The sequence below is a fragment of the Heterodontus francisci genome, chromosome 27 (genome assembly GCF_036365525.1).
Source record: "Heterodontus francisci isolate sHetFra1 chromosome 27, sHetFra1.hap1, whole genome shotgun sequence".
NCBI lineage: Eukaryota > Metazoa > Chordata > Chondrichthyes > Heterodontiformes > Heterodontidae > Heterodontus > Heterodontus francisci.
The window spans coordinates 33,344,776-33,366,759 of record NC_090397.1 but is presented as its reverse complement, the minus strand read 5'-3'; the positions used below and the strand labels follow the sequence as shown (position 1 = coordinate 33,366,759).

General features: G+C 44.1%; 1 protein-coding gene across 9 annotated transcripts in view; it reads right to left on the bottom strand.

The window, feature by feature from the left end:
- Nucleotides 1-21,984, bottom strand: part of tbc1d22a (TBC1 domain family, member 22a) — a 534,956-nt gene that overhangs the window by 242,828 nt on the left and 270,144 nt on the right. For 8 of the 9 annotated variants that reach the window (XR_010977650.1, XR_010977651.1, XM_068059138.1 and 5 more), the window contains one exon: nt 502-577. The exons of the other annotated variant lie outside the window; for it this stretch is intronic. Coding sequence is in view for 6 of the 8 variants with exons in the window: in XM_068059138.1 (XP_067915239.1) it covers nt 502-577 (76 nt within the window). In the remaining 2 variants the exon portion in view is untranslated. The remainder of the gene's footprint in view (nt 1-501; nt 578-21,984) is intronic. 9 annotated transcript variants of the gene reach the window in all.

The window sequence follows — 21,984 nt, the reverse complement described above, 5'->3', positions numbered from 1 at the left end:
ATTATCATTTATCGGAATTGTTTAAGATGGCACAGTATTTTCCTGAGTCTATAATTAATTAATTAATTAGATTCATCACACAAATGATTTCAGCACTCACAAAGGGCATCCATAAACAGTCAACGTGACTGCTTGCAGAATTAAAACAATCATTGAATTTAATGCAAACTGAATGCTGACTGGTTTCCTTGTGCAGCCATTACTCTGCAACAAAAAATTGCCGTTGAAATTTGATTATACTGCTTTAATAAAAAGTAATGAAACTTGCTCATGCTCGGGCAGCTCCCTTTAAACTGACACACAACATTGATCTTGCAAACGGCACAATGCTCTAAGTTGATTGAGGATGACACTTCATCTCCAAAAGGCCACCAAGCGGTCATGGTGAGTAGTCAACTTGATACTGGCTATTACATTTGTACAGTTTTTTTTAAAAAAACAAAGCAGTCTTAACAAATTGTTGCGCTGCTCAATCGGAGTTCAAGAATGGATCAGACTTACCATCAATCCGGCTAACAAGCTCCTGCAATGCTTGTACTTTCCTCTGAATCCCTGGTTGTGCAAAAGTGTAGTTGTCCTTGAAAACAAAGAGTTTTTCAATGAGAGACATGATTTACTTGTACTAGAAGCCCTTACAGAGATACAGGTTTCCATACATACAACAAAAACTTGTATTACTACAGCTTCTGTCACATGGAAGACCAATTTGATGCACTTGACAAGAGAAAAAGATGCCACTGACAAGGAAATCTAAGAATCCAAAATATGATCACAATTTTAAGTGATTTTTAAAGGAACAGAGGATGATGTCAAGAAAGAGTGGCTTTCAACAGGGAGTTCCAAAGAACACAGAGTTGGTTCATGAAAGATTGTCATATCCGTGACAATGGAGAGGGAGTAAGTAATGAGCAGTAATCTAGTGATACCTATGTATTTGTGTAAATATTGCTTACTAAAGATATGACAAAGCATTCAGCTACAGAAAAAAATAGCTATTGAAATGACTCACTAAATAAAGAACTGGACAGTTCAATCTTTTTTATATTCTTTCATGGGATGTGACTGTCACTGGCAAGGCCGGCATTTGTTGCCCACCCCGAACTGCCCTCGAGAAGGTGGTGGTGAGCCGCAATCATGAACAGCTGCAGTCCATCTGACATAGATACACCCACTGTTATGAGCTCACAGGACAACAGTACTGCTTGTACTGTGTCTTTATTGAACTGACTGCGGACAGCTGCCTGCAGTGAGTGACTCATGGTACAGGTTGCATGACTACGGCAACCCAGGAGGCACATTAGTACATTGTTGCATTTCTATCCCAAACATCCCCCTTTTCATACAAAAAAACAAAACAAAAATTGCATGCATCATTTACACTGTAAGTTGCCCAAACTAGAGGCCTGCTAGCCAAACTGAACCCGACGGGACCAACGACGTGTCGGGTTCGGGTCGGTCGGGCCCATCTTCCGGGCTTGGGTAGGGCCGAGTACAGATCGAGTCGGGTCAGGTCGGGCTGGACACACACGATAAGTGCTCTGCTGGTAAGTATTAAAAACTTACCTGAGCTGGGAATCCAGGACGAAACCGAGTCTGCGCAGTGAGCGAGTGACTTCACTATGACGTCCCGCGCATGCAGTGCAGCTTCTTACAGGTTCGATGTCAGGAACGTAAGTAAAGGGATGGTCGGGTCGGGCCGACTAATGGCGGGTTCAGGCCATAATAGGAGGGACTCGGGCCGGGTAAGGCTCGGGCCCGCTGTGGTTCAGTCGGGTTCGGGTCGGGTTCTTTTTCCTGACCTAAAGCAGGCCTCTAGCCCAAACTACCCACTATGCACATAATTGTTCTCACGCATGAGCAGTTTGTTATGCTCATCAGCCTCTACAAATGCATTGCACACATGTTCTTTAAATTGCGCCAGTCTCTTAATGGTGCGTGTGCGTGATGTCGTCGTTCTCCGAGGAGTGTTGTTCAGTGTCATCTGTTGCTGCGGTAACTGTTGTTGTTCCATTTCAGTTGTTGGGGTTCTGTGGACCTCTAGAACTGATGGTCGATCTGTGGTCTGTGCAGATGGTGAGTTCCCATCTTTCTGATCGGCCGCCTGCTGCAATGGAACAGCTTCTCCAGTTGTGCATACATGCCTACGGTTGCGAGAGTATTTTTTTTTTAATTCATTCATGGGATGTGGGCGCTGCTGGCTAGGCCAGCATTTATTGCCCATCCTCAATTGCCCTTGAGAAGGTGGTGGTGAGCTGCCTTCTTGAACCACTGCAGTCCATGTGAGGTAGGCACACCCACAGTGCAATTAGGAAGGGAGTTCCAGGATTTTGACCCAGCGACAGTGAAGGAACGGCGATGTAGTTCCAAGTCAGGATGGTGTGTGGCTTGGAGGGAAACTTGCAGGTAGTGGTGTTCCCATGCATTTGCTGCCCTTGCCCTTCTAGTTGGCAGAGGTCATGGGACGCCTTCCATCACTTTACTGATGATTAAAAGTAGACTGGTGGGCAGTAATTAGCTGGGTTGGACTTCGAGTCATAGAGTGAGACAGCACAGAAACAGGCCCTTCGGCCCATCGTGTCTATGCCGGCCATCAAGCACCTAACTATTCTAAACCCATTTTCCAGCACTTGGCCCATAGCCTTGTATGCTATGGCATTTCAAGTGCTCATCGAAATACTTCTTAAAGGTTGTGAGGGTTCCTGCCTCTACCACCTCTTTAGGCAGTGCATTCCAGATTCCAACCACCCTCTGGGTGAAAACATTTTTCCTCAAATCCACTCTAAATCTCCTGCACCTTACCTTAAATCTATGCCTCCTGGTTATTGACACCTCTGCTAAGGGAAAAAGTTTCTTCCTATCTAACCTATCAATGCTCCTCATAATTTTGTATACCTCAATCATATCGCCCCTCAGCCTTCTCTGCTCTAAGGAAAACAACCCTAGCCTTTTCAGTCTCTCTTCATAGCTGAAATGCTCCAACCCAGGCAACAGCCTGGTGAATCTCCTCTGCACCCTTTCCAGTGCAATCACATCCTTCCGATAGTGTGGTGCCCAGAACTGTACACAGTACTTCAGCTGTGGCCGAATTAGCGTTTTATACAGCTCCATCATACCCTCCCTGCTCTTACATTCTACGCCTCGGCTAATAAAGGTAAGTATCCCATATGCTTTCCTAACCACCTTATTTACCTGTGCTGCTGCCTTCAGTGATCTATGGACAAGTACACCAAGGTCCCTCTAACCCTCTGCACTTCCTAGGGTCCTACCATTCATTGTATATTCCCTTGCCTTATTAGTCCTCCCAAAATTCAACACCTCACACTTCTCAGGATTAAATTCCATTTGCAACAGCTCCGCCCATCTTACCAGCCCATATATATCGTCCTGTAATCTAAGGCTTGCCTCCTCACTATTTACGACACCACCAATTTTGGTGTCATCTGCGAACTTACTGATCATATATTCTCATCTAAATCATTAATGTACACTACAAACAGCAAGGGCCCCAGCACCGATCCCTGCAGTACACCACTGGTCACAGGCTTCCACTCGCAAAAACAACCCTTGACCAGTATCCTCTGCCTCCTGTCACTAAGCCAATTTTGGATCCAATTTGCAAAATTGCCCTGGATCCCATGGGCTCTTACCTTCTTAACCAATCTCCCATGTGGGACCTTATCAAAAGCCTTACTGAAGTCCATATAGACTACATCAACTGCTTTACCCTCATCTACACATTTCGTCACTGCTTCAAAAAATTCAATCAAGTCAGTCAGACACGATCTCCCCCTGACAAAGCCATGCTGACTATCCCTGATTAATCCCTGCCTCGCCAAGTGGAGATTGATCCTGTCCCTCAGAACTTTTTCCAATATTTTCCCTACCACTGATGTTAGACACGCAGGCCTGTAATTACCTGGTTTATCCCTGCTACCCTTCTTAAATAATGGTACCACATTTGTTATCCTCCAATCCTCGAGCACCTCTCCTGTGGCCAGAGAGGATCTGAAAATTTGTGTCAGAGGCCCTGCAATCTCCACCCTTGCCTCACTTAACAGCTTGGGATACATCTCATCTGGGCCTGGAGATTTATCCACTTTTAAGCCAGCTAAAACAACTAATACTTCCTCCCTTTCAATGCTAATTTGTTCAAATATATCACAATCTCCCTCCCTGATCTCTACACCTACATTGTCCTTCTCTATAGTGAACACAGATGAAAAGTAATTATTTAAAACATCACCTATGTCCTCCGGCTCTACACACAGATTGCCACTTTGGTCCCTAATGGGCCCTACTCTTTGCCTGGCTATCCTCTTGCCCTTAATATACTTATAAAACGCCATAGGATTTTCCTTTATCTTGCCTGCCAGTATTTTTCATGACCCCTCTTCGCTCTCCTAATTACTTTCTTTTTTTTAAGTACCCCCCTACACTTTCTATACTTCTCTAGTGCCTCCACTGTTTTCAGCACAATAGGACAGCACAGTGGTGCAGTGGTTAGCACCGCAGCCTCACAGCTCCAGCGACCCGGGCTCGGTTCTGGGTACTGTCTGTGTGGAGTTTGCAAGTTCTCCCTGTGACTGCGTGGGTTTCCACCGGGTGCTCCGGTTTCCTCCCACAGCCAAAGACTTGCAGGCTGATAGGTAAATTGGCCATTATAAATTGCCCCTCGTGTAGGTAGGTGGTAGGAGAATTGAGGGAAGGTGGGGATGTGGTAGGGAATATGGGATTAATGTAGGATTAGTATAAATGGGTGGTTGATGGTCGGCACAGACTTGGTGGGCCGAAGGGCCTGCTTCAGTGCTGTATCTCTCTACGACTCCATGACACTCTGAATCTGCCAGATGCCTCCTTTTTTTTTTTTTTACAGATCCAATCCTCTATATCCCTTGACATCCAGGGTTCCCTAGACTTGTTGGTCCTACCCTTCATTTTAATGGGTACATGTTGGCTCTGAACTCTCACTATTTCCTCTTTGAATGACACCTACTGATCTGATGTCGACTTGCCTCCAAGTAGCTGCTCCCAGTCCACTTTGTCCAGATCCTGTTTCATCATCTTAAAAACGGCCCTCCCCCCGATTCAGTACCTTTATTTTTGGTCCATCTTTGTCCTTTTTCATAACTACCTTAAATCTTAGAGTTATGATCACTATCCCCAAAATGTTCCCCCACTGACACTTCTAACACTTGTCCGGCTTCATTCCCTAGGATTAGGTCCAGTACCGCCCCTTCTCTTGTAGGACTATCTACGTACTGGCTCAAAAAGCTCTCCTGTACGCATTTTAACAATTCCGCCCCTTTTAAGCCTTTTGCACTAAGACTATCCCAGTTGATACTGGGGAAGTTGAAATCCCCTCCTATTATTACCCTATTATTTTTACACCTCTCTGAGATTTGCCTACATATCTGCTCCTCTTTCTCTCCCTGATTGTTTGGCGGCCTGTAGTACACTCCCAACCAAGTGATTGCCCCCTTTTTGTGTTTTTAAGTTCTACCCATATGGCCTTATTTGAGGAACCTTCTAAGATATCATCCCTCCTTACTGCAGTAATTGACTCCTTGATCAACAGTGCAATGCCACCTCCTCTTTTACCCCCTCCCCTGTCTTGCCTGAAGATACTATACCCTGGAATATTGAGCTGCCAGTCCTGCTCCTCCCTTAAACATGCCTGTGATAGCAATATCATAATGCCATGTTCTAATCAATGCCCTCAATTCATCTGCCTTAATAGTAAGACTCCTTGCATTGAAATAGACACATTCGAGCCTTGCATTTTTCACTTGTGCCCTAACAGGTCTATGTTTGCTCTGCCTTCCAGACTGACTCAGTTTCTCTTTTATATGTGACTATGCATCACCCCCTACTGAACCTCTACTCTGTATCCCATCCCCCTGCCTACTTCGTTTCACACCCCCCTCCCCTCCAAAAGCACATGCAAACTCCCGAGCAAGGACGTTGGTCCCGTTGCGGTTCAGGTGCAACCCATCCAACTTGTACAGATCCCACCTTTTCCAGAAACAGACCCAGTGATCCAGGACACTAAAGCCTTCCCTCCTGCATCACCTCCTCAGCCACGCATTCATCTGCTCTCTCCTCCTATTCCTATACTCACTAGCAGGTGGCACTGGGAGTAATCCAGAGATTACAACCTTTGAGGTCCTGCTTTTTAATCTGCTACCTAACTCCCTAAATTCTTGTTGCAGGACCTCAACCCTCTTTCTGCCTATGTCGTTGGTACCAATGTGTACCACAACCTCTGACTGTTGACCCTCTCCCTTCAGAATGTCCTGCCGCCGCTCCGAGACATCCTTGACCCTAGTACCAGGGAGGCAACATACCATCCTGGAGTCTCGTTTGCAGCCACCGAAATGCCTGTCTGTTCCCCTTACGATTGAATCTCCTACCAGTATGGCTCTCCCACTCCTTTTCACTTCCTCCTGAGCAGCAGAGTCAACCGTGGTGCCACGACCTTGGCTGTTGCTGCTTTCCCCTGGGAGGCCACCCCCAGCATCCAAAGCGGTATATCTGTTTGAGAGAGGGATGACCACAGGGGACCCCTGCACTAACTGCCTGCGCCTACTACTCCTCCTGGTGGTCACCCATCCCTTTTCTGCCTCTGCAGCCATTACCTGCGGTGTGACCGCCTCGCTAAACGTGCCATCCACGACGTCCTCAGCATCGCGGATGCTCCATAGTGAGTGCATTCGCAGCTCCAGCTGTGCAATGCAGTCAGCTAGTAGCTGCAGGTGGACACACTTCCTGCACACATGGTCGCCAGAGACACTGGAACTGTCCCTGATTTCCCATATCGCGCAGGAGAAGCATGCCAAGGGGCTGAGCTCCCCTGCCATGACTTACACTTAGATTAAGCTCCTGAGTTACTCCCTTTAATTTTGAGTACTAAATACGATAAGGACCTTATTCTACTCCAAACACCACCTACTACAATCTAAATTCCCTACCTTTACTTCGGCTATTGAAAGTAGTAAAAAAAAGTGTAGAAATACTCACCTATTCCTATTTACCAATCAGCTGCCTCCCTTTGCAGCGTGTCACTTTCTGAACAGTGACGTTAGTCCTGAAACACTCTCGCTGTCCCTGTGAGAGTATGTGAGCCGCTGGAACTCCCGCTCGCTGGTGCCCGTCTACTCGCAGGTCCACTCAGTCTCACTCTTTCCCTGGCCTCTGGCAGCCATTTTAAGCTGCCGGAACTCCCACTCGCCGGTGCCTGGCTCCTCGCAGGCCCGCTCGGTCTCGCCTTTTGTGTACAGGACATACCTGGGCAATTTTCCACATTGCTGGGTAGATGCCAGTGTTGTAGCTGTGCTGGAACAGCTTCACTAGGGGTGCAACATGTTCTGGAGCACAGGTCTTCAGTATTATTGCCGGAATATTGTCAGGGCCCATAGCTTTCACAATAACCAGTGCCTTCAGTCGTTTCTTGATATCATGCAGTGAATCGAATTGGCTGAATTTTGGCATCTGTGATGCTGGGGACTTCAGGAGGAGGCCGAGATGGATCATCAACTCGGCACTTCTGGCTGAAGCTGGATGCAAATGCTTCAGCCTTATATTGTGCACTGATGTGCTGGGCTCCCCCATCATGGAGGATGGGCATATATGTGGAGCCTCCTTCTCCAGTTAGTTCTTTAATTGTTCACCACCATTCACGGCTGGATGTGGCAGGACTGCAGAGCTTAGGTCTGATCTGTTGGTTATAGGATCGTTAAGCTCTGTCTATCGCATGCTGCATACGCAGTTTGGCACGCAAGTAGTTCTGTGTTGTAGCTTCACCAGGTTGACATCTCATTTTGAGATATGCCTGGTGCTGCTCCTGGCATGCCCTCCTGCACTCTTCATTGAACCAAGGTTGGTCTCCTGGCTTGATGCCAACGGTAGAGTGGGGAACATGCTGGGCCATGACGTTACAGATTGTGGTCGAGTACAATTCTGCTGCTGCTGATGGCCCACAGCGCCTCATGGATGCCCAGTTTTGCATTGCTAGATCTATTCGAAATCTATCCCATTTAGCATGGTGGTAGTGCCACACAACACAATGGTGGGTACCCTCAGTGTGAAGACAGGACTTCATCTCTACAAGGACTGTGCGGTGGTCACTCCTATCCAATACTATCATGGAAAGATGCATCTGCGACAGGCAGATTTGGTGAGGACGAGGTCAAGTATGTTTGTCCCTCATTAGTTCCCTCACCAACTGCTGCATACCCAGTCTTGCAACTGTGTCCTTTAGGACTCGGCCAGCTCAGCCAGTAGTGGTGCTACCAAGCCACTCCTGGTGATGGACACTGAAGTCCCCCACCTAGAGTACATTCTGCGCCCTTGCCACCCTCAGTGCTTCCTCCAAGTGGTGATCAACATGGAGGAGGACAGACTCATCAGCTGAGGGAGGGCAGTAGGTGGTAATAAGCAGGAGGTTTCCTTGCCCATGTTTGACCTGATGCCATGAGACTTCATAGGGTCCGGAGTCAAAGTTGAGGACTCCCAGGGCAATTCCCTCCTGACTGTATACCACTGTGCTGCCACCTCTGCTGGATCTGTCCTGCCCATGGGACAGGACCTCCCCAGGAATGGTGATGGCAGTGTCTTGGACATTGTTTAGAAGGTATAATTCCGTGAGTATGTCTGTGGGACAGCTCTCCCAACTTTGGCACAAGCCCCCAGATGTTAGTAAGGAGGACTTTGCAGGGTCGACAGTGCTGGGTTTGCGTGATAGTTGTCGTTTCCGTGCCTAGGTCGATGCCGGGTGGTTCATCCAGTTTCATTCTGTTTTATTGACTTCATAGCGGTTAGATACAACTGATTTGCTTGCTAGGCCATTTCAGAAGGCATTTAAGAGTCAACCACATTGCTGTGGGTCTGCAGTCATGTGTAGGCCAGACCAGGTTTCCTTCCATAAAGGACATTAATGAACCAGAGGGGTTTTTAAAACAATCGACAATGATTTCATGACCATCATCAGACTTGCTTTTAATTCCAGATTTATGAATTGAATTCAAATTCCACCTTCTGCTGTGGTGGGACTCGAACCCATGTCCCCAGAAAAATGCATACGATCAAGGTGATAACGGTTCTACGCAGGTCCCAAATTGCCACTTGGTCTGACTCTTATTGAGATCATTGAAGGTTTGGTACCCTGACTGGCTCTCCAATGCTCAATTCTGGCAATGGTTTGGCTGTTTTGTCAAAATGAAATGTGGCTGTCATTTCACCTTGATGTTGTCACTCACGCCTGTTACTACTTCTGGCTTTAGTTGCTTTTTTGCTATTGGAAGAGCAGTTTGGGTGCAGCATGACATTGTCTTTGTACTGGACTACTTTCCATGTCTTCAGTAGGAGTGTTTCTCCACTCGAGGATTGCCTTTATACATCTGTGCTGGATTTGCTCGATTTCAAAAGTTACGGTCTATATCCCCCACTGATACCATTCACTAAAACCTTGTCATTCTGTGTGCTCTCTGGTGGAAAAGTTACACCTTTCCCCAGCAAGAGAGTGTGTTTAGGTGGCTCCTGTATCCTGAAGAACTATATCTTTACCTGGAATCACTCAGCAGGTCTGGCAGCATCTGTGGAAAGAGAAGCAGAGTTAATGTTTCGGGTCAGTGACCCTTCTTCGGAACTGACAAATATTAGAAAAGTCACAGATTATAAGCAAGTGAGGTGGGGCAAGAGATAACAAAGGAGAAGGTGCAGATTGGACCAGGCCACATAGCTGACCAAAAGGTCACGGAGAAAAGGCAAACAATATGTTAATGGTGTGTTGAAAGACAAAGCATTAGTACAGATTAGGTGTGAATACACTGAATATTGAACAGCAGCAAGTGCAAACCTGAAAAAAAACAGGTTTGCACTTGCTGCTGTTCAATATTCAGTGTATTCACACCTAATCTGTACTAATGCTTTGTCTTTCAACACACCATTAACATATTGTTTGCCTTTGCTCCGTGACCTTTTGGTCAGCTATGTGGCCTGGTCCAATCTGCACCTTCTCCTTTGTTATCTCTTGCCCCACCTCACTTGCTTATAATCTGTGACTTTTCTAATATTTGTCAGTTCCGAAGAAGGGTCACTGACCCGAAACGTTAACTCTGCTTCTCTTTCCACAGATGCTGCCAGACCTGCTGAGTGATTCCAGCATTTCTTGTTTTTGTTTCAGATTTCCAGCATCCGCAGTATTTTGCTTTTATATCTTTACCTGCCTCACTTGAGGGATAAGGAGTTACTTTTCCTTTTGTCAAGAATTCCCTATAACTCTCAACTATCTTGTTCACGTCCCCCTGCACTCACAGCTGTTTCTGTACTTGGCCTTACAGCTGCAGTCAGAGCTATAGCCTGATCTGTTGTATTTTCGGTCAGGGCCCCTTTCTTTTGTTTACCCCAATAAGTCCCATGGGTTTACCCAGCAACTTCCAGCATTCTGCACAAACGTGTCCCACCTTGTGGCAATGGTAATACTAAGGCTTGGAGACTTCACACCCACCCTCAGCATCTTCCTTTCTGGCCTGAGATGATCCCGGGGTGTTCTCAGCGATCCCTTCTTGTCCCTGGCTACTTGTCTTCCTTTTATCCTCCTACTTCTATCCTTCTCAGGTTTGTGGGGCTGATGGACAAAGGGTTTGGGCTTGTAAACAAGCTCGTAAGCATCAGCAATCTCAGCTGCCTGTTTGGTTGTTGAAACCTTCAGGTTCTCTACATGGGCTCTTACTAACTGAGAGAGTGAATTTTTAAATTCTTCCAGGAGAATTATTTCCCTAAGGTTCTGATACACGGCCTTAAACTTTAATGCCCGTATCCAACGATCAAAATTAATTTGCTTTATCCTCTCAAATTCTATACAATTCTGTCCAAGCTGTCTCTGGAGGTTTCGAAATTTCTGCCAGTAAGCTTCAGAGACCAACTCGTAAGCGAGAATAGCCTTTTTGGCCATCTCAATCGGCAGAAGCCTCCTCAGAAACATGGCATAAACTTCATGAGCTCTGCCCATAAACCGGCTTTGCCTAAGCAGTGTCCAGCTTTCCTTTGGCCACTTCATCAGTCTGGCTATCTTTTCAAAAATTAAAAATGTCTCTATGCCCCTTTGCTCCAACTTCGGGAAGGCTTGCACAAATTTGAACAGCTCTCCACTGGGTCCTAGGCTAGGGTCCGTTCTTTCCTCACCAGAATTTTCACGAGTCAAGGCCACCCCTTTGTCTTAGTTCCGGCTTTTTATATTCGAATTCCCTTCCTTCTCTTCCCCGCCGCTCTGCTTGCTCACTTCGAAATTGTAAGTCAAGTTTTTTTGCTTTCCTTTTGAAATGCTTTCTCTTCCTTTTTTTTTTCCAGTTCAAGCTGCTTCATCAGCAACTGAACTTTAGCTATTCAACTGAACTACCATCTGGATTGCCTTTTCCTTCTTCCAATTTCAAATGCTGTGCTACTACCACAATTATGTCCGCTTTCTTAGCCCCTGGTTTTAACTCTAATGCCAACATTTCTGCGAATTCCTTTAGCCTAGCCTTGGTTAAGTTTGTCAAATCACTCAGATAAATCCTCCTTCCCCAGAAAGGTGGCATCAGCTGACAAAGACATTCCAGTAATGTAAACTTGACTGTAATGCCCAAGAAACCTGTTCTTTTCTTCTCCCCTTTTCAATTCTGATTACCCCACTTACAATTGCACGTCGCCAACTTTGGGTTATCCCGGACAGACTCCCCAGTTATGTGTTATGACGGAGGCGGGAGGAGTGCACTGTCTTTTCTAGTTCCACTTCTCCACAAGTCACAACATAAATTCAAATGTTTATCCAGTTACCGACACGGTCAATCATATACTCTACTTTTTATCCCAGAATAAAATACACCAACCAGGTTTCTTTAACAAACAACAAAAGTATCAGTTCAATGTAAAACAAGACTTATCCAGTAATGAAGTAAAGCATCAACATAGACTGAAATATGAAAGTTCCCTTTTTAAATACCACACACACACACAGAAGTTAAGGAGAAAAAAAAAAGACATTTTCTCTGCACAGCTCTTTTACAATAAAAAAGAAAAACGAAGAATGCTTTGCCCAAATATTTGTTAATTCTTGAAGAAAACAAATGAGATATGTTGTATCCAAAAATAGCATACAGTCTGGTGTCCAAGAACAAGTAGACGGGTGATTGGGATCTTTTCTGAAGCAGTTCTTTTCAGGCGGTGTCATGGAATAATCTAGCAGGTTTTTCCAGCTTCTCAGGAAAAATGCGGCATCAGGGGTTGTAGCTCTTCCACACACTTGATATGCAGCTTTTCACAGAGACTAGAGGAAGAGGCAAGCTGGGTGCTTCTCTCTTGGCAGGTTGATCTCCAACTGCTTTCAAACACAGTCAACGCCCCAAGCAGAAAGTTAAAACAATATCCCAAAAGCGACCTCCTGACCATCATAAATCGTGACATGTCACTTCTCTGTAAACATCTCCCCCAAGTCACCAAGGTTTCTGCTGTTTATTGAGCTTGAGGCATGTAATATCAAGCGAAGGTTTGTTTTCAAACAAAACCTCTCAGTGACTCTTGTAAAAAAAAAAAAATCCATAAAGTCTTTTCAGTTTGCCAAAATAAACCAATGTCCATGATTCTAAAACACAAATTCTCCAAAAGGAACTTTAATAACAGCAGTCACATATTGATCAATGAACTCTTTTTCACCTTGGACCCTGATATTGAGCACATATCATTCAGAAGTTACGTTCACTTAGGGTTCAAAGCGTGTCTTCAAGGCTTTCAAAATTTCTGCTGTCCTTTTTTTTTGTTCTTCGGAGAGATTTAGGGTGGAATACAGTTTGCAACAGTCTCTCCCCAATAGTGATAGAAGTGTAGCTATTTGTAGCTGCTCTGGTTTGTTAATTAAATCTGTCGCAATTTTGTAATTGTGCCATTGCGAGTGGAAAAACTGCCAGTTTTGCTTCATATCACCTTTCATTTCGACAGGCGCTGGGAGGGTAAGATTTGCAGCAATTGTGTCTTACTCAGTACTCTCAGCGCTTCTTTGTTCCTTTTCTGTGGCTTTTTCTGGCTTTTCACAGCTTTCAACAGCTCTGAACATTCCAGTAGTCCTCTTTTAGTAGCTGTGCTTCTATACAGATCTACAACACTCAATCTTAGCTCCATTCTGACACCATGTTGTGAGTTTGCAGGACAACAGTCGATGCTTGTACTGTGTCTTTATTGAACTGCCTGCTGATATATGCCTGTAGTGAGTGCCTCATGGCATAGGTCACATGACTATGGCAAGCCAGGAGGCACATTCGTACAATATTGCATTTCTACCTAAACATCCACAGTGCTGTTAGGAAGGGAGCTCCAGGTTTTTTACTCAGTGACCTTTGCTGGCACTTTCCATTGTTTTTTAAAAAGTTGATCTCAAGATGATGATATACACAATAATGGCTTTCAGCCCGAGCCTTCAATACAAACAATGCAGTGATTGAAACATATTTTATGATGACCACTTCTCCTTTTGTTGTACAGATTTAGCAGTCAACCGCAAGTTAATAGCATGTGTGGAATCAGGTCCGGATCTGTTGCATAAAAGCTCAATTACTCCACCATAATAGAAAGGTAAAAATAGTTCATAATATTAACTGTACAATTCACTAACGCCATTAGAAATGGCACGAGATAAATAGCACTGAAATCACCCCAGTCAGTATATCTGATATCAAGAGCGCATATAAATACATCACTTAAGAGAAATGCTTGCGGGAATTGTTCTGTTTGATTATTAATGGTGCCCGCTTACTTGCAAGGATTATGCAAAATGCACTCCTTTAGATTGTACATTATCCTACACCATCAATCCAACAACATAACAATACATGTCAGGATCAGCGGCTCAGATTTCACTGGCAGAGGCAGCTGACCTCGAAGAAATCTGTCCACAAAGACCGAGTGATCTCTGTGGCATGGACTTCCCCTGGCGCCAAGTCAAGGGGATCTCAAGTGGCCAGCAGAGATGTCATCAAGCTGGGGATGTAAAAACCAGGCCAATATCTTCATAATATGAGCACGTACTCTGTGTCAGAGATGAGCACTTGGTTTAGATTGGGCCATTAGGATTACACAGAGGAATGCAAAGTAAGCAGGAAGTGGTGCCAGATTAATGCAATTTACGAAGCAGCAAAAGGTTTGTGCAAGGACTATAGCTAATTTTTAGTCAATATGTCCACATTTCAGCTCTTTTGTGTTAAGGCATGATATTTAGCTACGAACCTAAGGCCATATTCCTAAGTGGAGTATATGTGGTGCAACATTACCATGTACTGCATTACAAGAGGTTTTAGCTTTGTACCAAAACCTTAGAATTCTGCATGTTTTACAACAACTAAAAAAATGATTCTCGTTGGACATGGACACCTGCAAATAGCTGAAATTTTTGGACGTTGACTTTGTATACAATAGGAAAGCAAGCAGTTTCAAAGAAGCCAGCCAGGGGTTTTTGACCTCCTCAGAGCAACACTGAGTGACAGGGAAGACACTGTCTGGTTATGTGATCAGCTCAGGAAGGTTTACTTTCATTTTGGACCTTTTAAAAACCAGTGAGTTGGACAAAGAGCAGGCATTTGAAATGTTGAAACTTAGACCTGACCTGCCTGGAGACTAGAAGAAAAGACCTCTCTTTGTAAAGGAAACTTGCATCTCTTGAAAATAAATCCTGTATTTGAAAGGTGGCAGATTCCTATCGCCCCCTGTCTCTGAAGAATTCCTGCATCCAGAGTGGTTCCTATTTCCTCCTGTGTTTTGGGAAATCCTGGAACCTGAAGCTTCTACGGCTATACTGCTGCTGAAAGATCTATGGGATGCCTGTTGCAGCTAAATTGCCTTGAACAGACTGTTCATCGACCTCGCCTGGAGAGACTTTCAGTGGCATGTTGATTAAAGAAACCTGGCTGATGTGTTTTTTTCTGGGGGACAAATAGTGTGTCTAATTTTCTATTCTTCGGTAGGTGGGAGAATTTATTGATATGTTGTGACCTGTGGAGAAGTGGGACTGAATTAACCGTGCATTTCTCCCGCCTTGTTAAATGTTACAACAACAGTTATGACCAAGAAAGTAACAAGATAATCTTAGAATTGACAGATTTCGAGCAAGTCATCTGATACTGTCCGTTCATTGCGATAAACTAGAGTAATTTTTTTGTTATTCCAAGCTAAGAACTCACCTGGATTGTAATTAGAGTTAAAGACAGACTCTGACAATATTTCTACGCCTAAGTGTATAGACATATAACTTGTACTTATTGATATTAATAAAACCAATGAAATGATTTATCGGACGTCCAAACCTTTATCATTTAGATTAATCTAGTTGGTTGATCGGGCAGATGGCTCCAGCATTGCAAAAAACAAGCCATTCGACACAGTAATGCCCAAGTATATCACCTTGGTACAAGATTTAACTAAGTGCACCAAGACAACGTTCAACAGCACAAACTCTGCTTAACTTCCAACTTACTGAATTACTTAACAGCACAGACTAATTCTTAGCAGTTATTAAATGAAAGATTGAAGGAATGCTGATGAATTCTCATTCTAAGGGATGAACTCATTGACTGATGACAGAAGGATTGCAAATATGCTTTGAGCTCAAGGACTTAAACAGGGTTATTAAAAAGATTTCAAGCTTTCTACTTCAAAGAAGTGATAAAACACTTTGTATTTGTAAATTCTATCAAATTACATGCCTTAATTCTCTAACAAGAATTCAATGAACCCAAAATATAAAATAGTTGCAAATTATGAAAGTGCTTCTTGCAGAAAGTCCAGATTCTTATAGCTGCATTTTGTTATTCCTTACGTGCGAATTGCAAAACACAAAGCCATATAAATAATACACATATTCACTTTGTTAATGCATTAATGGCTGGCATAATGGCGTGGATCGGTCCAAATGGAAACAGAATGTTAGACTTTCGGAAAGTACTTTATGTCGTTCGAAGGCTAAACTTAGAAGACAACTGAGTATTTGGAATCAAGGGTAAAGCTATTAGAGCCACAAGTATAATAACTTCAGCAATCGAACACACCAAAGACAACTACATAACACAATCAACCAGAGATTCCGAGGTACAATTAATTGTGCTTGTAAAGTCATAATAAAATTAACAGATCCGTAATCACAGGCAGGAAACATAAGACAACAAAGGGAAGGCTTCTGCAAGAGTTGGCTCTGAAGACCTGTTACTCTGAAGGACAATAAAAATTCCAAATTCTGTGAAGAATCACTGAATAATTAGGGTTTGTTTTTGTGCAAAGCTATAATGGCCAGCAGCAACAAGTTGCTTAGGCATCACATTCCCTGACTGATGCGAAGACATAGAGAAGATACTAAGCATCAGTTTGATTGCGAAATGTTGAATCAGCTGTGTATGGCTGTATCATTCATGTTAAAATGGATCACTAGTCCCTAATTATTCTGTCTGAATAATCTTTGAAATTTTGTCCTTTGCAAGTATAGAGACTAATTAAGGCGTGAAATATTTCTGGGAAATTTATGTACAACAAACAAGCAGTAGCAGTGGACTAGAATCCAGAATGCTCAAACATTGCCGTCTAGCTGATCAATAACTCAAGTTAACCAAAATTGATGTAGAAAGGGACGAAACCTTTAGGATCTTCAAAGAACAGCAGAAGCATAGCTACAAGTTAAAAAAAATTCTCTCTCAACACTAGAACTATAAAGGGAAGCATTACATATAATAATCCAAAAATATTGTAATGCCAAAATGCTTATGTAAAGACATGCTGCAACATAAGACAAAGCAAAATGTTAAATAAGGCAAGGTGCACAAGAAGTCAGGATTGGCCCAGAGTTAGTCCATGCATTATTCACACAATGCACTCATCCTTAAAATATTAACCTAACCAACATGCAGAATAGCAGACATTTTATCCAATACCACAATGACTGCACTTGAAATATGTGAGGAAGTTATGCTAAACCTTTTATAAAACACAGGTTAAGTCACAATTGTGCCCCCAATTCAGGGCAACTCACTTTGGGAAGGATGTCAAGGCCTTGGAGGGAGTGCAAAGGAAATTTACTAAAATTACACCAAGGATGAGGGTGATCATTTATGTAAACAGACTAGATATGCTGGACTTGTTCTTAAAAGCAGAGGTGGTTAAGGGAGATTTCATAGAGGTGTTCAAAATACAAAGTGATTACTGACAACGCAGCCGGCAGCTGACATCATCCGACTGCGCCAATCTGCGCACGTGCGCAAATTGGTACCTACCCTCTGCGCATGCGCTGTGTTCCGCATTGCCAGGACTGGTTGGTGCATGCGCAGAAGACATCATCGCGTAACGCGGGTAGAGGGTGGAGTGGGCAGGTAGAGGGTAGAGGGAGCAGGTAGAGGGTGGGGGGAGGGAGGGTGGAGGGAGAGAGGTGGAGCTGCCGAAGGACCTTGATGGTAGCGGGTACGGTCTCCTCCTTCCCACTGCCACCCGCTCGCTCACCTCCCCCCCCCCCCAACCCCCGCCCACTCACCCCCCACCCTCCCTGGACGCTAATAACCATGCCCACATCTTTCACCTAAACACACTACCCTTTTAGCCTCTAATAGGCCCAACTCTTGCCTTAGTTATCTGTTTATTCTGCATTTATAAAATCTGTGTGTTTTTTCCCTTGATTTTACTTGCCAATATATTTTCATGCCGTCTCTTGCTTTCCAAATTTTGTTTTTAAATTTCACCCCTGTACTTTCTAAACTCCTCTAGGCTTTCTGTGCTATTTGGTCTCGGTATCGGTATCTGATATAAGCTTCCCTTTTTTGCCTTATCTGACTTTTATGCTCTTTGACATCTAGGACGTCTAGATTTGGGACTCCCACTCTTTTTCTTTCTGGTAACATATCTGTTCTGAACCCTCTCCGCGCCTGCTTGAATACCATCCACTTTTCTGGCACTGGATTTATCTTCGAGTAGCTATCTGTGCTGTAATTTCTTCAAAATAGACAATAAACAGCGAATTAAATGAACCTCAGTACTTTGAACCTTCAGGTGCGTGTTGATGTTGCTGCCTGCTACTGGGGAGAAAATCAACTACAGAAAAGGAACAATAGAGTTGGATCAGGACTTCATCAACCTGAAACTCGGTCAAGTTCCAAACGGTTTTATCACACAGCTAGCCATGGCCATCACCTGATAGCAAACTATCCGAGTCATTCTGATTGGAATTCGAGCATTAATTTCTTGCCAAGTACGTATCGCAAGCAGTTAACAAGTGATCTCAGTGACTATAAACCAAGAAACATAAAACTATTGAGTGTCACAATAACTTAAAGAGTAAACAGGAATGGGCACCAGTTTAGGAAAAAGCTTCACATGGGATAGGAATGACTAACTTTCCCACATTAGAAATGCTTTCAAGGTAAAATTCACTGCTCACCCCATAACCACCACTTTTGAGCTGGGATTATTCCTATAGTACACACAGGATGCTGCTTTGAAAATGACAATCATTGTACCATGTAATCATTAGCAACATCAAAACAATACTAACAACCATTTGACAAAAGATCAATTATCTAAATGTTAATGCTATCAGTGTTGACTTTGTTTTCACCTAATTAATTGCTGTACATCTTTCTAGCACTCATTTCCTATCACAAAGACTGGAGATATAGCACATTCCATCCAAATTCAAACCATTGAGAGGGGACATCCTGAAGGGGCTTTCACACCTCAAGGATTTAAGGCACTCAGTGGCCTCTAGAGTTATACTGACAAGCTGAATTGATGCAGAGCCAAAACTCCTTCACACAGAATTGGAAGTGTCAAGATAGAAACATAGAAGGACAGGAGGTGGCTACTGGGCCCATTGTGTCCGTGCTGGCCGAAAAAGAACTATCCAACCTAATTCCATCTTCGAGCTATTGGTCTGTAGCCCTGTAGGTTACACAGTACCCTTGATAGTCCTGGAGGATGTTAAACCTCTGCAAAACAATTTCAAAATCTCTCAACAATAGAAATTGCAAGGTTCTATTCAGAAAATACTTAAGTATAAATTATTCCCAAATTAAAAAAAAGACAGAGATCATTGCCAATGTGCCAAAACATGGGGACAAGAAAAAAATGAGACTAGATTTTGTTCCTCCAAGTACAAATTATGTTGCTTATATTAATAGATATCATGGTTGACATAGGCATGTTTCTATAACATAGTTTTGTGTGTGTGTGTGTGTGTGTGTGTGTGTGTGTGTGTGTGTGTGTGTTTAAGGTACGTGCATGTTCTGTTTGATTGGCAGGCAAAGGTATTTTCGACAGTGATTTTTGTTCACTATTTCAAAGAGCAAAACTGAAAATATGACAGTTATCCAGCTTGCGACAAGATCCTGTTCTAAGTTCACACGTGTCATCATGAATTACAGAATAATTTTACCATTTTTCAGATTAATTTCTTCTTCCTGATTGTATATTGTCTATAAATTGCAAAGTTTTATATTTATAGTATTCCGAATTCATAAATGATAACCTACAGTAAATTCTAGTACAATAGTCACAACTGACCTGGCTCACAACTTAAACTCAATCAGGAAGTCTAGAGTCTTACCTTGGAGGGAGAAACAGTCAAAACTTATGAAAGAACACAGACCTGAAATGTTGGGTTGAATTCTACAGGCTCCTTGACGGCGCGGGTCACGGCGTGGGGTCTGGTAAAATTCTGCGGTGAGGCCCGCCTCGACTCCAGACGTCGAGAAGGGCCCGCTGCATATTACCAACGGTGGGTGGACATCAGCGCAGCTCCCCCCACCCCCTCCCCGCTGCTCGGCAGCAGCACCCCAATTAGTATATTCAAAATGGTACTTACCTCTACAGATTATGCAGCCCGTTGCTTCTAGATGCACACTTCCAGATTTTACATTGAACGGGCAGCTGTCACGGGCCATCCCGTTCACGGTCAGAAATGCCGGCAGGTCACCTGAGCTAGAAGGTTGCACTATGGAAGCGAAGCTCTGATATGCAGGGATCTCACTCTGCATACTTGAAGGGAGGGAAGGGGGGGATATTTAGGGGTTTCACTCTGCATACTGGAAGGAGGGGTGGGGGAAAATCACAGGGCTCTCAGCTCTGCATTCTTAAAGGGAGGGGGTCTGGGATTACTGGAGGAAAAGCTCTGCAGGCATGAAGGGAAGTACTGTGTACCCTCCCTCTGTAAACAGCGTATGTTCTGCGTTTATTTGTGTTTGTGAAGGAGCAATGGCACTCTAGTCACCCTGTGCGTGGGGAGGGTGCCAAAAAGGGTAGGAGCGTTCAAGTTATATGGATGGTGGGGGCAATCGATGTAGCTGGTGGGAGCTTGATGCAGTCATGCTGTGTCACTGAGTGTTAGTCAAGATGGGCAATGCCATGCCACGCCACATAGTTGAACCATGAAAGCACCTGATGTACCCATCAAAACCAATCCCTGCCCCGTTAGGAACCTTCGAATAAATGAAGGGTTCAACTTTATTTATCACATGGAAATGGATATGGCTCATCCTACATTGCGGGACCCTCTGCTTCTGAGGATCCGTATGCACCAGAGCCAAATTCAATAGGCAGGTGCGGTCCACATAGAGGCTCCCAGTCGTAAGCAGCAGCCCCAAAGGGGAGCTCGCCAATACGGTCACCGTGCATCTATCGGCCCCACGTGACATGCCATTGGATGCCAGCGCACCAGTGTCAGAGGTGATTGCACATGTAGAGAGGGTGGTGACATGTCTCTGTGCCCTCGTCAAAGATGACCTGCAGCCCATGGGCTTCAGTAGAAGCCTAAGCCTGTGGTCCTCATAGTGGCAGTGGTTCTCAAGCTGGACGCCAATGCAGCTTTTCAGAGGCTCATTGGAGATCTTTGTGGGGTCACACAGTGAGCAGTGCACCGCTGCTTCAGGGAGGTCACCAATGCCCTGCACCAGAGGGCCAGTGAGTATGTCTGCTTTAGGACGGACTCTCACAGCCAGGCCCACAGGGCCATCGGTTTCAGCACCACTGCCGGACACCATAGATTTTAATGTTCATAGACTGCATCCATGCGGCCATCAGGCCTCCCACAAAGTTAGCCAAGTTAACTAGTTCTGATGAGAGGTCACAGACCTGAAATGATAACTTTGCTTCTCTCTCCACAGATGCTGCCAGACCTGCTGAGTATTTCCAGCACGTTTTGTTTTTGTTTCAGATTTCCAGCATCTTCAGTATTTTGCTTTTATAATAAAGCTGTATGACTGATAATTGTTAAAATTAACCAAGGGAACTGAGTGTGCATCAAGGAGCTTTATCCAATATCGTACCCAATGATTTCTTTCCTGAACACCTAATTTATTTCAACAATTTATTTTATATAATGCCTTCAATGCAGAAAAATGTCTCAAGATGCTTCACAAAGGCACTCAAAAAGTGATTGTTGAATCAAAGACAGCAATATTAGTAGCAGTGACCAAAATCTTGGTCGAGTAGGCTAATTTGAAAGAGGGCGTTAAAAGGGGCAGGTGGAGGTATAGAGGCAGAGGGATTTAGGGAAGGAATTTCAGAGCTTTGGGCCTAGGGGGATAAATCTACAGGCTCCCAAAGTGTTCTTACAGGAGGGATTGCATAACAGGCCAAAGTTGAAAGAATAGATGGAGAGCGGGGGAGGTTGTACAGCTGGATAAAGTTCTCTGAATACATACAAAATTATTTCAAAGAAAACAAAAATCCACGTTCTCAAAACACATGATCCAGCCACCTTCAGCTGCTTCATCATATAGGCCAGGAGTGGGGCTGACCACAGTCTTTCAGGGGTGCTGTCTTTTGGATGAGACATTAATAACAAGGCTGTGTCTGCCCTCTCAGATGGAAAAACAGATTCAAAAGAGCAAGCCATACAGCACAAGAAAATCTTTTAAACCAAACTATTTCTCAGGACAACTGGATGAGAAAATAAGCCAGATGGCAGAATGGGCATTCTTAATTAAAAGAATA